Source organism: Hemicordylus capensis, chromosome 3, assembly GCF_027244095.1.
Source record: "Hemicordylus capensis ecotype Gifberg chromosome 3, rHemCap1.1.pri, whole genome shotgun sequence".
Taxonomy (NCBI): Eukaryota; Metazoa; Chordata; class Lepidosauria; order Squamata; family Cordylidae; genus Hemicordylus; species Hemicordylus capensis.
In genome coordinates, this window is record NC_069659.1 from 148,080,181 (window position 1) to 148,098,354 (window position 18,174).

At 45.2% G+C, this 18,174-nt stretch overlaps 1 protein-coding gene across 6 annotated transcripts in view; it reads left to right on the top strand.

The window, feature by feature from the left end:
* The window catches only part of NALCN (sodium leak channel, non-selective), a 378,362-nt gene that overhangs the window by 80,270 nt on the left and 279,918 nt on the right, over positions 1-18,174 (top strand). For 4 of the 6 annotated variants that reach the window (XM_053305984.1, XM_053305985.1, XM_053305986.1 and 1 more), the window contains one exon: positions 1,723-1,877. The exons of 1 other annotated variant lie outside the window; for it this stretch is intronic. In XM_053305984.1, the coding sequence (XP_053161959.1) occupies positions 1,723-1,877 (155 nt within the window). Of the gene's footprint in view, positions 1-1,722; positions 1,878-18,174 lie in introns of those variants that run through there. One more of the 6 variants, XM_053305991.1, reaches the window with a different exon arrangement.

The window sequence follows — 18,174 nt, forward strand, 5'->3', positions numbered from 1 at the left end:
ATCGTTACCTGGCTTCTAAAAGAACAAAGTGATGATTCTTGGCGAACCTCACTGGGGAGGCTGTTCCATAAACGCGGTGCAACCACTACAAAGGCTCTCTCCTTAGCATCCACCCACCTCACCTTATTTGGCAGGGGCACTCGGAGTAGAGCCTCTGAAGAAGATCTTAAGGTCTGAGTTGGGACATATGGGGCAAGGTACCTTCTCAGGTAACCTGGTCCAAAACCATTTAGGGCTTTAAAGGTTAAAACCAGCACTCTGAATTCGTTCCGGAAATGGAATGGGAGTCAGTGCTGCTGATGAAGCACTGGTGTGATATCATCAGAATGCCCAGTTGCAGTTAATAATCTTGCAGCTTATTTTGTACCAGGTATGGTTGCAGTTGGCATATCGGCTGAATAAAAGATGCTCCGAGCCAGAGAGGCCACTTGAGCCTCTAGCAACAGTGCTGGATTGATGAGCACCCCACAGACTACGAACCTTGTCCTTCGGGGGAGTGTAACCCCATCTAGAACAGGCTCAGCATCATCCACCCAGGCAGAAGAACCACTGACCAACAATACTTTTGTCTTGTCTAGATTGAGTCTCAACTTGTTGACCCTCATCCTGTCCATTACTGCATCCAGGCACTGATTCAGGACAGTCACTGCCTCACCTGTGTCTGCTGAAAAAGAGAAATACAACTGAATGTCATCTGCATACTGATGACACCTCAGGCCAAATCTCCAGATGACCTCTCTCAGCAGTTTCATGTAGATGTTAAACAATATAGGGGAAGGAATAGAACCCTGCGGAGCCCCAAAACACCAAGGGGTTGAGACGTAATTCCCCGGCACCACCTTTTGGAAATGGGCCTCGAGGTAGGAGTGGAACCACCTCCAAGCAGTGTCTTCCATTCCCAACTTAGCCAGTCTATCCCAAAGGATTCCACGGTCAGTGGTATCGAAAGCCGCTGAGAGGTCCAAGAAAACGATGTCAGTGATTTAATATTTCTTCTATTCCTTCCCTTCCCCTTTCCTTTTTAAGAATAGATAATGCAGTATCGCAACCCCTGTATTTTCCCCATCAATGATTGACTGTAAACAACCTCTTTTTGTGCTCTTTTTAAGTAATGTGGTGTTAACAGAAAATAGGTCAGAGAAACCTAAAGTTGACCTCTAGGAATTTCCGCTAAGATTTAATTCACAACTCTGTTTCTGGTAAATTCGTAGCTCGTGATAACTCTTCCTGTTGTTTTCACTCCCTACAGTGCTCAGGAGGGTTCGGAACTGTGGCCAACCTCACGGGCAGCCCTACGTCAGTGTTAGGGACCTGCTGGGGTTGCTGTGCAACTTGAAGGGCAGCCTCAGCTGTGTAGTGCAGCTGTGGAATGTCTTAAAAGCACTTGCCGGCAGTTGTGCGGAGGTAGGAGTGCTGCATTGCTGGCTGCAAGCAGTCTAAAGTCTTCCACATCATTGGGGCTGCCTTTCAAGATGTGCAGCAACTCCGACAGGTCCCTAAGCTTGACATAGGACTGCCTGTCTTGTCAGCCATATTTTTCTGTGTGGTCCTAGTTGCATCCCATTTCGGACATCCCATTGAAACTGGTTGGATTTACACATCTGTCACTTTAATTGCAGACCTGCTATGCAGATGTTCATGTAATACTGAACTGGTTCATGTAATACTGAATTTTCATGTAATACTGAACTGGTCTAATAGATTCTCTTTTTATCTCAACAGAAACATAACCTGGAATAATTTAGCAATCCCAGACACACACTGTTCAAAGGTGTCAGAAGAAGGTTACCAGTGTCCCCCAGGATTTGAGTGCATGGACCTTGAAGAACTGGGGTTAAGCAGGCAAGAGCTGGGATACAGTGGCTTTAACGAGATAGGTCTGTCTATCTGTTTAAAATCTTTTCTCAAAGCCTATTTTAAAATGCTTATAAAATATGTAGGAGAGACCTGTAACAGTTCGTGAATGTACAGTGAAGGGGCATTTATATGAACATGCTCTTCTCTGTGACAGATTTTTTCTCTTTCAGTGCTCAAGTTGTATATTGCTTTAGGGCTATTGTCTGTGTAATCCATCTATGCTGTTCATTTCTGATCTACTAAAGGCCAGACTCCATGTCATATGCAGTGTTTCTCTGTTATTTTGCAAAATGCAGGGGAGTCCAGCATGTGGGACGGGTTCCTTAACCTTTTCCCCTCCAGCAGTTTTTCTATCAAAAACTAGCCTCTCAGAGATACTTCTCCTCTCATCTAGGAGTGGGGGCAAAATACTCTAGCTTGGAGGCATTCTTTGAGTGCCACATGCAGTTCAGCCCCTAAACATATACTCAGATGTACTTTATGTGCACTTTTCCAGGCATGAATATCTACAATTGTAACATGAGAAATGGCCCTTAAGAGTGCATAAGCAGAAAATAGTGTAGAAGCCAATGGGTTAGAATATTCATACATGGCCTTTATTTGGGTGGGATCACATTAAGGTGAAATGACGCCCAGGTCATGAGGTATGTATTTATTTATCATATTTATATTATTATTTATTCTATTCTATTTCTATACCGCCCTTCCAAGAACGGCTCAGGGCAGTTTACACAAAGAAATAACAAATAAACAAAATGGATCCCTGTCCCCAAAGGGCTCACAATCTAAAAAGAAACATAAGATAGACACCAGCAACAGTCACTTGAGGTACTGTGCTGGGGGTGGATAGGTTACTCTCCCCCTGCTAAATAAAGAGAATCACCATGTTAAAAGGTGCTTCTTTGCCAAGTTAGCAAGGGTAACTATATACTGCCTGATACAGAATGTGCTCTCTTAAGTATCCTGGACCCAAGCTGTTGAGGGCTTTATAGGCAATAACTAGCACTTCGTATTCCATTCAGAAACATATTGGCAGCCAGTGCAGTTCTTTTTAAAAATCTGTGTGTTACGTTCTCTTTGGGTTGTCCTAGTGTGGGATGGACCAAGCCTGTCTGGCTGCTTCATTCTGTACCAACTAGCTGGGCCAGGCATAGAGCATCTGTGCCTCTAGTTCTCCATGCCTGGCTGCCTGCCGCCGCTGCTGTTTCCTTCCTCCCCCCCCCACCTGCCACCGCCATTTTCGGCTGCCCCACCTTCTCCCCCCTGCCAGCGCCACCACCATTTTCTTCCCCCCGCCCGTCCCCATCGCTATCCTATCCAAACTCTCGCAAGAGCTGCCACACATAGGATTAGCCACGGGTATGTCTTAGCGAATTATATATGGTGGTGGACCTATTAGGATGGTCTGTCCAAAAAGGCTGCTGGACCCAGTGGGATTTCAAAAGGCCTTGGAAGATTTTGACATTGGTGTGGCCGGTGATTCTGTCGATGCCCTGGTGGGAAACTGGAACAGGGAACTCAACAGGGCAGTAGACACGATTGCTCCTAAGCGTCCCTTCTGACCGGCTGCAAAAATGGCCCCTTGGTAGACTGAGGAGCTGCGAGGGCTGAAGTGGTTGGGTAGGCGACTAGAGCACAAGTGGAGGAGAACTCTGTTTGAATCTGACAGGATTCAGCATGTGACCCATTTGAAGGCTTATGCGGTGGCAGTATGCGCAGTGAAAAAGAGATTCTGGTCTGCGCGCATTGCGGCTACAGGTTCACGCTCGGCGGAGCTATCACGGGTTGTGAGGAGTTTGGTTTCTGCTCCTTCTATTTCCAATCAGTCCCCGGGGTTGCTCTGCTGTGATGCCTTTAATGGGTTGTTTGTGAATAAGATCTCCTGTATTCAGGCCAACTTGGACTCCACTATTTCTGCAAGGTCTATGGAGGAGGTGTCCAGCAATCCCTCTTGCAGTATTAGATTGGATCAGTTTCAATCTGTGACTCCTGAGGATGTGAACAAGCTGCTTAGGGCGGTGCGTCCTACCACCTGTTCTCTGGATCCTTGCCCGACTTGGCTGCTTCTATCTAGCAGGGAGATTGTTGGAGGTGGCCTAGTTAATATCGTAAATGCATCGCTAAGGGAAGGTAGGGTGCCCCCCTTCCTGAAGGAGGCAATGGTTAGACCACTCTTAAAGAAGCCTTCCCTGGACCCATTAGCGATGGACAGCTACAGGCCAATCCCCAATCTCCCTTGGTTGGGCAAGGTGTTTGAGAGGGTGGTGGCCGACCAGCTCCAGGCAGTCTTGGAGGAAACTGATTATCTAGACCCAGCCTGGCTTTAGAGCTGGCTATGGGGTTGAGACAGCCTTGGTCGGCCTGATGAATGACCTTTACCAGGGAATCGACGGAGTGTGACTCTGCTGGTTCTTCTGGATATCTCGGCGGCATTCGATACCATTAACCATGATATCCTTCTGGATCGCCTGGGGGAGTTGGGGATAGGGGGCACTGCTTTGCAGTGATTCTGTGCCTATCTCTCAGGTAGATTCCAGATGGTGGAGCTTGGTGACAGTTGCTCCTCAAAACAGGACTCATATGGAGTCCCTCAGGGCTCCATTCTGTCACCAATGCTTTTTAACATCTACATGAAACCGCTGGGTGAGGTCATCAGGAGGTTTGGTGCTGGGTGTTATCAGTATGCTGATGACACCCAAATCTACTTCTTCTTTTCATCCTCAGGAAATAGCACTCATTCTCTAAATGCCTGCCTGCAGGCAAAATGGGCTGGATGAGGCATAACAAATTGAAGCTGAATTCAAGCAAGGCGGAGGTGCTCATTGTGGGGGCTCAGAATCTGAGGGATGAGTTAGATCTGCCTGTGGTAGATGGGGTTACACTCCCCCAGAAGGAGCAGGTGCGCAGCTTGGAAGTACTCCTGGACCCAGGCCTCACCCTGGTATCTCAGGTGGAGGCCGTGGCCAGGAGTGCTTTCTATCAGCTTCGGCTGATTCTACAGGTGCGCCTATTCCTTGAAGAGGATGACCTCAAAACAGTGGTGCATCAGCTTGTAACCTCCCGGCTTGACTACTGTAATGCGCTCTACGAGGGGCTGCCTTTGTACGTAGTCCGGAAACTTCATTAGTTCAGAATGCGGCAGCCAGATTGGTCTCTGGGGCAACCCGGAGAGACCATATGATGCCTGTTTTGAAACAGTTACACCGGCTGCCGATATGTTTCTGGAAAAAATACAAAGTGCTGGTTATTACCTTTAAAGCCCTGAATGGCTTGGGTCCGAGATATCTTAGAGAGCGCCTGCTTTTACATGATCCCCACTGCACGTTAAGGTCATCTGAGGAGGCCCGTCTCCAGTTACCACCGGTTTGTTTGGTGGTGACTCAGAGGCGGGCCTTCTCTGTAGCTGCTTCCAGACTGTGGAATGCACTTCCAGCAGAAATTTGTAATCTTAATTCCTTACTGACCTTCAAGAGAGCCCTTAAAACCCATCTGTTTGGCCTGGCATTTCAGGGTTTTTAATTAGTTTTAATTGTTTTAATGTTAACCTGGTTTTCAGGGTTTTAATTGTTCTGATAGTTTAATTGTTTTTTAAGATGTTTTAAAATTGGTGTTCATATTTGTATTTTTGTTTTAATTTTTTTAATGATTTCTGTTTTTAATTGTAAATCACCCTAAGCCATTTTGGAAGAGCAGTATAAAAATCGAATGAATGAATAAATAAATAAATAAGATTGTAGTTTCCAGACTACATGCAAAGGCAGCCTCACATAGAGTGCATTACAGTAGTCAAGTCTGAAGGTTACTAGTATACTCACTACTGTTTTAAAGTCATTTAAAACATTCAACAACAACAACAAAAAAGCAATGCACTATGGCCACATTCAGACGTGATGGTTAACCACAGTGAAACCTGGCCGAGATTGTAACTCCATTATACCCGAACGTGTAAAACCACGGTTACGGCCCCAAAGCTACCTCCGGTTTGCCTTGCCAAACTCCACTTGGAACCTTTGGTTATCTCTAAAGTTCACCGCCAACAACTGAGGTTTTGCCACTGAGGCGTTGCATTTGACTGCTGACACAGCTATAACTGTGGTTTCGTGCCGATTTCCAAGCTCCAGTAATCAGGGCAGCAGCGCAGACCTGCTCAGAGACTCGAATGCTCCTTGTTTTCGGAGCTTCTATCTGGAAGCCTCTAAAAAAATCAGCCACGCTCCTCCTGTCACCTATGTGGCTATGGAGTTTTCAGGCTACAGGGAAGACTCCATGCCCCATCCCGGACTGCCCAGCCTGTCAAGCTGCACAGCCCCTCGGGAGAAGCCCTGATTCCTTCTCTGTCCCTTGCTCCCCCTACCTGGCAAGCAGCGGGGAAGAGATGGGATGACAGTATGGGCACAAAGTGTTTTGCTTCCTGAGAAGGGAGCAGCAGTCATGACTGTTCACATGCACAAACACTCCAACCGGCAACATGAGCAGGGGACCCCATCACAGCACCAGGAGGGAAGCAAATGCCTGCGGGGAGAGGACCTCTAAGGTTGGGTATAGTAGCCAGAGCAGCAAAGTTCTCCTTTTTGCCCATATAGGTTGGGGATCTCCTGGTGGGGAAATTTTTTCCCTAAGTTGCTCATGAGAGGGGACACCTGTGATGTCCCACCTCAGACATCATCAACTGGAGACCTAGCCCTGGAGAGTGGCAGATTAAGGAGAGTGAGGGAGTGCAGGAAACCTGCATTTATGGGCACTTGGGCAAGTGCTGCCCCGATTCCTGTGACTGCTGCCAAGCCACTGTCAAACCCTGCACCCTGCCAGCTGGCACGCCTATCTGGGGATGCGCACCACTGCCTGTGGCTCCAAAGGGCAAGCCTACTGTCCCCGGTCAGCTGGAAACTGGGGGTCTCCACTCCCGGGAATCCGTGCACCAGGAGATCTGCATATGACGCCAGATTGGACCCAGCCCAGGAGCTTTGAACAGGTTTAAAGGTCCACACCCGACCCCTGCAACTACACCATCCATGCAAGCAGGTATACCTTGGCAAATGGCCCCTTCATGCACATAGCCGGCATGTGCAGGGCATCCCCTCTCCATCTGGGAATATTTTTGGTGGGGGAAGGGCTCCTGTTTAGCGTTGAGTGGCTGCCACAAGTAGGTATTCTGGAGCAGCAAAGTTCTACTTTTTCCACATATAGATTGGAGAAGGGGGGCCCAGCCCCTTCCCCTTTTGGGGGGCTTTTGCTCATGAGCAGGGCCGGGTGAGTGGGTTGGCAATGCTCCAGCATTGGAGCCTCCACCAAAAAACACAGCTCAAGAGAGTGTCAGGCAAATGCTTTGGGTGGGAGTGCTATTGGCAGGCTTTGAAAGGCACCCCCCCGGTAGCGATTCCCTTGCAGCCAAATCTCACAGAGAAATTGGGGGTTTGGGGGTTTGTGCCCCCCAAGAGAGGTTTAAGAACATACATAAGAATAGCCCTGCTGGATCAGGCCCAAGGCTTATCTAGTCCAGCATCCTCTTTCCCACAGTGGCCCACTAGATGCCTCTGGGGAGCCCACAGGCAAGAGGTATGTGCATGCCCTCTCTCCTGCTGTTGCTGCCCTGCAACTGGTATTAAGAGGCATTGTGCCTCTGGGGCTGGAGATGGCCCACAGCCATCAGACTAGTAGCCATTGATAGACCTATCCTCCATGAATTTGTCTAAGCCCCTTTTAAAACTATCCAAGCTGGTGGCCATCACCACATCCCATGGCAATGAATTCCATAAATTATGCACTGTGTGAAAAAGAGTAAAAAAGTTTTGACATCAAAATATCCTGCATAGCCCTACTTATAAGTTTGTGGCCTCCTAGGGGTAGGGGTCCTCCTGTGCGCATGGATCCCAAAGTTATCTCTTGCTTATCTCTTACACACTTCCGTGCAATTATAACAAACAAACAAATTAAGCCAACCAGTAGTCAGATATTTTAATATTGGTGCACACACTATCTGACTTGCCAATCACTACCATAGAGATCCTATGGTAGTGTTTGGCAAGTCAGATAGTGTGTGCACCAATATTGAAATATTTGACTACTGGTTGGCCTAATTTGTTTGTTTGTTATAATTGCACGGAAGTGTGTAAGCAGGTCATTTGTTGTCTTACAACATACTGAAAATTGCATCCTGGTTGTTTGCACTCAATCACATTACAGCTGATGTTCTGTTTGATTTCATATGTTCTTCCAGTCCTGGTACTCTTGAAAATAGATGTGTCACAGAGACAGATACAGGTGATATATCATATTGAATCACAACAGTGTGATCCTAGATTCCTGACTGGTGGTTTAATTACAGCTCCCACTAGCAATCTATGCATATTTGGTGGCTGACAAAATGCTGCAGTAGGTGGTTTGCTGACTGAGTTAGAACGATGTTCAGAGTTGGCTAAAATTTTGTAGATTTCTCTTATTGCTTGGTGATAACCAGGGGCTGCAGGATGGAAATCGACCACAAATGGGATGTGTTGAACTTCATTGTTGGTTATGTTGCCATTGTTGTAAAGCGTCTCTGGTTACGATGGATGCTCGGTGGATGTTCAAGTTGCTGATTTGTGCTGGATAGCCTCTTTGCAAAACACATCTTTTACAATCTTTGATGCTTTTTTCATAATTATCTTTGTTGTTCAGACAAGCTGTAGATTATATTTCTTTGATATATTTGGAATGACAAGGTTTCCAGTTAAGGTAGTTATAGACATCTGTATTATTTTGTTGTCAATAGTGAGAAGGACATCAGGGGACTGGATGCTTGGATTTTCAATGGTGCTGTTAAATGTGAATTTGATTGTTGGTTGGATGGAGTTTATGTAATATTAATGTTTTTCTAATTTTTCTTTGCCATTATTCCGTAGACATGTTGTCAAGGTAGCACCATCAAATAAGTGGTTTGTGAATAGCCTTCTTTCGGATGTCCTATTCAAGTTTTCCCATGAATAAATTTGCATCAGATGGGGACATACGAGTGCCTGTTGCTGAACCTTGAAGCCATAAGTGGTGTTTTCCATTGAAAATGAAGTTATTACAGTTGAGGACCAGCATGGCTAAAGTACTAATAACTTTTAAGGGTGGATCATCAGAGTTTCTGTTACTAAGAGAATTACTGAGGGCTTGGATGCCATCAATATGTGGAATATTAGTCTACAGGGATGTAACATTCAATGTTGCAAATTGGCTGGGATTGGCTTCGGAGGCCAAACAGCAGGGAGGGCCTTCGCAATCTATTGGTATTTACAGGCCTTGAAGCCTATGCAAATGAAATCACATAGCTAATTAGGCATTTCCTCTGTGAGGAGGATGGCTACCAAAGCCCACGCAAACTATGCCTGCTCACAAGAGTGTCAGTCCATGAGTACTCTAAATAGAGCTGTGTTGCTGTGTGTTGAGAAGCGGTATCACAGAGACTACTTTCCTGATCCCAGGGATGGTGGCCAAGGTACTGTGGAAACAAGCCCCTGCCTGGCCTTTCACACCTGTGCACAGGTGTGCCCTCACCTGCGGCCGGTGCAGTTAACCCCACTGTCCTGGGGCTGGGGAAGAAGAGGAAAGTGCCTTCTCCTGCCATTCCCCACACCCGCATATCTGCATATGGCGCACAGATGGAGCAGACCAGGGATTTTAAAATTTGTGCAAATGCACAGTCTCATTGGAACACTCCAGGTTATGACAGGATCTCCTCTGGGCAATGCGTATGCAAGGCTTCATCGGGATTTGTGGGGAATGAGGTAGTGGAGAATATTTTCTGGTTTTTAACAAAGATAGTTGTGGGCTCTCTAAAGCGGGGTCTCCTTGGCTTTCCTTGTGGTTAGGTGGGCTGGCTGTACTCGTGAGCTCTCAGTGGGGATTTTCCCATTTATGGACAAAACCAGTCTGTATCCTCAGTAGACTGGCCCTCTGATGAGACAGCCAGCCCACTGGGCAGCAAGCTGCCGGACAGAAGGAATTCACTTGGGTCTGGATGTGCTGCTTTGCCGGGGTCACCCTTCATGACATCTTCCCAGATTATGGTGGGACAAACCCCCTCAGCATTCTTTGCCCTCCTGCATTTGCATATCCCATTCTAGCGAATGTGGATTTCCCCCTCCGTCCCACAAAGCAAGCAGAATTGCACCTGCTGGCCCCCCAAACCCCTGGGAACTCATGCTTGTGTGGTGCTTGCAGTGTGTGAACCAGACCGCTGGACTGGTTCGCACATCTCTAGAGTTGGCTGGGATTGGCCTTGGAGGCCAACCAGCGGGGAGGGGCTACCCTCTCCTGCAAATGGAGTTTTTCCGGCTGCAGTTTGATGAATGTCTGTGGCGCAAATTGGAGTTAAGAACTGGAACCCTGGCCAGGTTTTAACTACAGTTAGCCATTATGTCTTAATGCGGCCTATATATAAATTAGGGCTTCGTTGGTTAAAAAAAGGCAAGCTGTAGTGCTACTGGATTTTAAGGTCATCTGGTAGGTCTTAGATAATCTATCTTCAGACAGTGGGGACACTATCTAATAAACTTCTTATTTGGTTTGGGTTTTTGATCTGGTTTCCTTTCCCCCCTTTTTTCCTGCAAATAACTTCTTTAAGGAATTAGCAGTTGATATGTGTCAGATGCACAGCCATTTCAAATTGTATTTCTTTTCATCTCTTGTTCATTCTCTTGTCTTTGGTGTATTATCAAGTCTTTAGTTCAACAGTTTTGATGTACTATAAATATTATGGGGGTAGCTTTTCAGAAAGATGCTTTTTGTGTTGCATGGATAAAGACCCAGTAATTGAATGCCTAATTAGGTATGTGATTTCATTTGCATAGGCTTCAAGGCCTGTAAAGACCAATAGATTACAAAGGACCGGAATGACAGCACAGAGGGGGAAAGAAAGTGATGGGTCAGGTGGGCATGACCATGTAATTACACTTTCAGCATTACTAAGTATGTGATTGTGCATCTGAAATTAGCTAATATATTTGCACATGTAAGTAATCATGATTCAGCAGACTATATTCAGTTATGTGATTTCTTTGTGTGTTAAACTCTTGTCTCCTGCCAGTTGTACAGTAGGGAAAATTTAAATAACTGTAGATTTGGTAGGTTTATAATGGTGGTGTTATTGTTGAAATGGCTTTTTTCACCTTGAAGTTTCATTACTATTAACAACTAGAGGGACTCAGAGTGCTCAGAGCTAGACCCTGCAAAATGTGGCTCTTCTTATTTTCCAGGTTTACACATCTGTGTATTCAGTTGCACTGCAGTTTGCCTCTTTTTTTAAACCATTGAAGCTCTAATTTATATATAGTGTCTTGCTTTAAAAAAAAATTATCATAACTTCTGATTAGCAATAATCATGAATGGGCACTGTCAAAATTAGAGCCAGAAACACTATATTCTACAGACAGAAACACTGTAGAAATATGATAGCTTCTGGCTGTAATTCTGAGGCTCTGTATGCATCACTGTGCAGAAACAGTATGTGTGCTTGGAACTTTTTCAAACTCTTCCAACAGCTCCCTCTGGACTTGTTCATATGAAAGACCTCTGACTGAGGCCATAGAGCGCTGCTGTCAGTCAGAGTAGACATTCTGGGCTGGATAGACCAATGGCCTGACTCAGTCTGAGGCAACTTAATATGTTCAACAAACCAACCATACCAAATAATTTGCTTATCTTCTTTTGTTAACATATTGAGCCGATTGAATCCTGAAGATGTATGGAAAAAGCGCAAGTGAGTGCACCAATTTATTCTGCCACAAGTGTGTGCACAGGTTTCTTTTATCATAGCCTCTAGTGACATGGGTCATGTATAGCTCATGCTTTCTGTGTCAAATATTCTGGCATCATAATATGCTGGTAGCTGCTTTATGTGTTTAGATTACTCTCTTTCTATTTAGCTGTAGTTGAAAAAAGGTATTAGAAGCAACCTATCTAAAGTGGCTCTGTTGCCTATTTATTTACCCGAAGACACTTCCCTTTTGGCTACTGGAGACAACAGGGCTATGGCATTCCCATGCAATATTGATTTGTTAGACTGTGCTTACATGACAGCTTAAATGAACAAAAGTGATTGGGGTGTGGTTACTGAGAACCTAACTTGGGTTTATATACTACAGCTGTTCCTGACTTTGACACAGCAAAGAGAAAGTTGTGGGGGTGGTCACAGGGTGCTTCTCTATAATGACTTAAGAATTATTCTGTTTGTATTGCTATGATTTAGCTTGGGGCTTAAATCTTCTAACATCTATACTGAACTTTTACCCAGCACATGTTGATTTCTTTAATCATTTGTTTCTGCCGGAAAAGTGTGTCACTTAGAGTGATGAATCAAGCGTAGGCTGGGTTTTTTTTGTTCCGACTGGAAAGTCCTGAAGATTTGGGACTTTGATTTAAACTGGGAGGATAAAATAAAGGACTGATATTAAGGTAATCCTGTTACAGCTTTAATATCTCCTATTTTGCGAATGAGCATGTCTACTCTGCTTCAGCTAACTGCTTTTATTATATTTTATCTCTATTGTCCTGTGGTATGCTTTCTAACATTGACATAGTTTCTGAATTATACTTAATTTCTAACATGTGTCTATATTTTACAAACTGCAGTCTAAAATAATGTTACTTTCAAGAGCACTGATGATCTGAGAATCTTAGAAATGTACTTGTTCAGGTTTGGGGTGCTTAAAAAAACATTAGATGACACATACTTGTAGACCTCCTGTGACTATTCATTCTTCTGGATGTCAGTCCCTCTCCCTATGAGATGAAACAGTGCCCCAGACTACACATTACCATTGTGGTATGGTTTTCTTTTCTTTGTAATCAATTCTCACATCACCTTGGATTGGAAATATCTGAATTGACACGAGTATTGCATGGTTCTGTATCAGCTTAACATTGGGCTCCTGATGGTTCCATGGATAGTACCCATTTGATACAGCATTTCAGATGAATATAGGAACTGATGATGTGGGGAGCGGAAAACAGACTGCGATGGTAGTGTTTGAATATTGAATATTGTCAGAGACACAACTATGGACGTTCTTTAGATTGACAATAGGCCAGTTTAACAGATACAGCCACTTTGGGGGACAGTGAGGGCGAGGGCCAGGTCTCCTGGCCCAGGTATTTGTATGTGTGTGTGGGGGGGGCATTTAATAGTGGGGCTTCTGTTTTAATTTGTCCTGGGTAAGATAGTCCTAGGATGTGTCTGGGCTTACCTGGAGATGGGGAGACGGGGGGCGTGTCCACTGACTGGGGCGGCCATTCCAGTGGTGGTGGGGAACAGAAGAAGTAACATTGGCAGGTCAGCTGGCCATTACAGGGGAAGGGGACTTGGAAATCTAATAGCTGTTTCCCCTTCCAGCTGTCCTGCCAGCTCTTTGACCTTGGGGAGCAGTGCTGACCACCCTTGGAACCTCACCTTTCTCCTCTGTAATGCCAGGTTGGTCCAGAATAAATCAGAAACCATCCATTATTTGATTCTGGATGAAGGTGCCGACTTGGTATGTATTACAGAGACCTGGCTGAGGGAGTCTGTGGGCCCAGTGTGGTCCCAGCTTCTCCCTGCAGGGTACTCTGTTGAGGAGTGGATGAGGGACCATGAGCAGGGAGGTGGAGTGGCTGTGGTCTATAAGAATAACCTTTCCCTTACAAGGATCCCTGTTAGAGTGTCGGACCATATTGAATGTGTGTACAGTGTACTTAAGTCTGGGGACCAGGGATAGGCTGGGACTTCTGTTGGTGTACCGATTGCCCTGCTGCTCAACGGAGTCCCTAACTGAGCTGACGGACTTGGTCTCGGACTTGGTGTTGGAGCCCTCCAGGCTTGTGGTGCTGGGGGACTTCAGTGTTCACTTTGGGACCAATTTGTCCGGGGCAGCTCAGGAGTTCATAGCGGCCATGACGACTGTGGGCCTATCCTCAGGGCCGACACACATTGCTGGTCACACGCTTGATTTGGTCTTTCACTCTGATCAGGGTGGTGTTCCGTGGGTGGGGAATCCTGTCATGCCCCCATTGTCATGGATGGACCACCATCTGGTTAAGGTTGGACTCACAATCACTTCCCACCTTCACAGGGGCGAGGGACCTATTAGGATGGTCCGCCGGAGAAGGTTATTGGATCCAATAGGATTTCAAGAAGCCTGGGAGGGATTTAGTGTTGGCTCTGCTGGTGATCCAGTTGATGCCCTGCTGGAGAATTGGAACAGCTAACTCACCAGGGCAGTAGACATGATTGCTCCTAAGCATCCTCTCTGACCTGCTTCAAAACTGGCCCCTTGGTATACGGAAGAACTACGGGGGCTGAAGTGGTGAGGTAGACGATTGGAGCGTAAGTGGAAAAAGACTTGCCTTGAATCCGACAGATTGCAACATAGGGCTCATTTGAAGACCTATGCTCAGGCGATATGTGCGGCAAATTCAAAAAGCGATTCTTTTCTGCCCGTATTGCATCTGCAAGTTCACATCTGGCAGAGTTGTCCAGGGTTGTGAGAGGGCTAGTATGTGCCCCTCCTCCCTTCAATTAGAATCTGGAACCATCGATTACCCACTGTGATGTGTTTAATGAATTCTTTGTGGGGGGAAATCTCTCGTATTTGGGCCGACTTAGACTCCATCTCCACAATTACTTCAGTGTCTGATGTGGAAGTGTCCATCGACTCCTCTTGTGTGGTTAGGTTGGATCAGTTCCAGTTTGTGACTCCTGAGGATGTGGACAAGCTGATTGGAACGGTGCAGCCTACCACCTGTTCTCTTGACCCTTGCTTATACTACCTGGCAGGGTGGTTGTTGTAGAAGGCCTGGTAGAGATTATAAATGTGTCTCTGAGGGAGGGTAGGATGCCTCCTAGTCTTAAGGAGGCAATTATTAGACCGATTCTGAAGAAGCCTACCTTGGATCCCTCAGAGCTGAGTAACTACAGGCCTTTCTCCAACCTTCCCTGGCTGGGCAAGGTAATTGAGAGGGTGGTGGCCTCCAAGCTCCAGACAGTCTTGGAGGAAACTGACTATCTAGACCCATTTCAAACTGGCATCCAGGCTGGCTATGGAGGGGAGACTGCACTGGTCGGCCTGATGGATGATCTCCAACTGGGAATTGACAGAGGAAGTGTGACTCTGTTGGTCCTTTTGGACCGCTCAACAGCTTTCGATACTATTTACCATAGTATCCTTCTGGAGCATCTGAGGGGGTTGGGAGTGAGAGGCACTGCTCTGCAGTGGTTCCTCTCCTACCTCTCGGGCAAGTTCCCGATGGTGTCCCTTGTAGACTGTTGCTCTTCAAAATCTGAACTTTTGTATGGTGTGTGTCCCTCAGGGCTCTGTATTGTCTCCAATACTGTTTAACATCTACATGAAACCTCTGGGATAGGCCATCATGAGATTTGGTGCAGGGTGCTATCACTATCCTGATGACACCCACATCTATTTCTCCATGTCAGCATCATCGGGAGAGGGCATAACCTCCCTAAATGCCTGCCTGGAGTTGGTAATGGGTTGGATGAGGAATAACAAACTGAGACTGAATCTAGATAAAATGGAGGTACTCATTGTGCAGGGTCGAAACTCGAGAGACGATTTTGATCTGCCTGTTCTGGATGGGGTCACACTTCCCCAGAAGGAACAGGTACGCAGTCTGGGGGTGCTTCTGGATCCAACTCCTGGTGTCCCAGGTTGAGGCAGTGGCCAGAGGTGCCTTCTATCAGCTTCGGCTGATACGCCAGCTGCGTCCATTTCTTGAGACAGACAACCTCAAACAATGATACATCTGCTGATAACCTCCAGACTGGATTACTGTGATGTACTCTATGTGTGGATGCCCTTGTACGTAGTCCGGAAACTACAGTTGGTCCAGAATTTGGCAGCCAGGCAAATTCTGGGTCATCTAGGAGAGACCATATTACTCCTGTATTGAAGGAGTTAAACTGGCTGCTGATATATTTCCGGGCAAAATACAAGATGTTGGTCATAACCTATAAAGCTCTAAACAGTTTGGGCCCTGGGTGTTTAAGAGAAGGTCTTCTTTGTTATGAACCCCGCCACCCATTGAGATCATCAGGAGAGGTCCATCTGCATTTGCCACCAGCTCGTCTGGTGGCTATTCAGGGACGGGCCTTCTCCATTGCTTCCCCAAGGCTTTGGAATGCGCTCCCTAGTGAAATAAGAGCCTCCCCATCTCTGACAACTTTTAAAAAGTCTCCTCTGTTCACCCAGGCTTTTAACTGATATTGTTTTGATTGTTTTAATGTTGTTTTTAGAATATTGTTTTAAAATTTTAAATTGTGTATTAAATTTTTTTTAATTTTTTGTTTTTGGTTTTAACTAATGTTTTACTTTTGTTTTTATCTTGATGTAAACCGCCCAGAGACGTATGTTTTGGGTGGTTAAAAAATATGTTAAATAAACAAACAAACAACTTGGATGGCTTTAAAAGCGGGTTGGATAACTTCATGGAGGAGAGGTCTATCAATGGCTACTAGTCTGAGGGCTGTAGGCCATCTCCAGCCTCAAAGGCAGGATGCCTCTGAGTATCAGTTGCAGTGGAGTAACAGCAGAAGAGAGCGCATGTCCTCAGCTCTTGCCTTCCCAGAGGCATCTGGTTGGCCACTGTGTAAAACAGGATGCTGGACTAGATGGACATTGGGTCTGATCCAGCAAGGCTGTTCTTAATTTTTTTGAGAGCTGAAGCTTTTACTTGGACAAGTTGTCTAGTGGCCTTCCTGTCTAACCATAAACTTTAGTTGTTCTTTTCTTATCTAAATTGCTGCGAAAATTCATTTGCATATATGCATTTTTAAAAATCATGTCTTCAGTGGAATATCAATGTTCAAGTTTCTCTCCTCCACCTTTGCTGCTGAATCCAAGCCTGCTCTTCTTCCTTTTATATGGAAGAGAATTACTGAATTACTCCCACTTCTAGAAATGAATTCTGAAAGATCAGTACCCATAGAAAGTCGGCTCCATGCTCATGCTTTTTTTTTTTTTTAACAAAGGAATTTCTTTATTAATAATATTGCAACCGAACTGTTACCGGCAAACTGCTAATTCCAACAATAATACTGCTTATTCCAACAATGTGCAATATAGCAATGCCTACTTTTTTGTATTTGTCTTTAAGATGAGTGACGGGGCAGTATAGAAAAGCAGGGCAAGTTCTCATGAATAGGTGTTTTAAAACCTATGCTTTTTAGAGCTAGTGTGATACAGTGAACAGAGTGTTCGATTAAACCATGGGAACTGAGGTTCAGCAGCCACTGCTCTGAAGGTTATACTTTGAGCCCAAGGTGGATTTCTGAAGGCACTTTGTGGGCTTAATAATCATTTTCCTTTTGACACGGCTGATCTAAATTGTAGTCTTGGAGATCAGAAGCAGTAATGCTGTAGATATATGCTAAGCTAAACTGAAGCACCAGTTAGAAGATGTGATAGGAACAAACTCAAAAGTAATCTTTCATTCTATTGACAAACTAACGGGCATCGTTTTACCTCTTTCAGCATTCTCTGGATTCCTTGGAATGAAGATCTGTTGATTTCAGGGGGTGTTATTTTGATTATTTTTAAATCAATGCTCTTATAAGAAATTGGTATTTTGGAGATAGAGGTAACATCCCTCTGGGCAGTGACACATGTCATCTGCATGAGGGTTTTTTCCCACATTTCAGTAGCTATTTTTAAACTTCATGTAGAAACATAGGAAGCCTACCTTATACGGAGTTAGATCATTTGATAATCTAGCTCAAAATAGGGATGTGTGATTCGATTTGGGTCCAAATCTATTCAAGTTTTTTATTCCTCCTATTAATTTCCCCAGATTCCCAGCTTTTATTAAAAAAGAAAGGAAAAGAAGCTAAGCTCTAGTCCTTGTAGTGGTCGCGTTATGGAGCAAAATGTGTGGTCACTATTTTTCAAGTATTTGTATTCTTTGGTGTATAATAACTTTTCTTTAATGAATTTCTATGAGGATTCCTTACACACCTTCATTTCTTCTATTCATTTTGACTGTCTTTGGACAGTGTCAACTGTCAACTGCCATGTGCCAACTATACTCCCCTCCCACCTGCAAGGCCCTGGGGTATTACTCAGTTTATGTTCTAGGAATTTTTTCAAATGTTTAGACTCTTTTGTTTCTAATAACCTTTCCTCATAATGAATCCTTGTGAGCATTCATTACACACCAAAGAGTCTAAACATTTCAAAAATTCCTAAATGTACCCAGTGGCTTGTGGGTTGGAGGAATTGGCATATAGGATCCCACAAATTCCCCACCCCTACCCGCAAAGTAGTATGGTCATAATGAACAGAAGAAATGAAGGTGTGTAATGAAGAC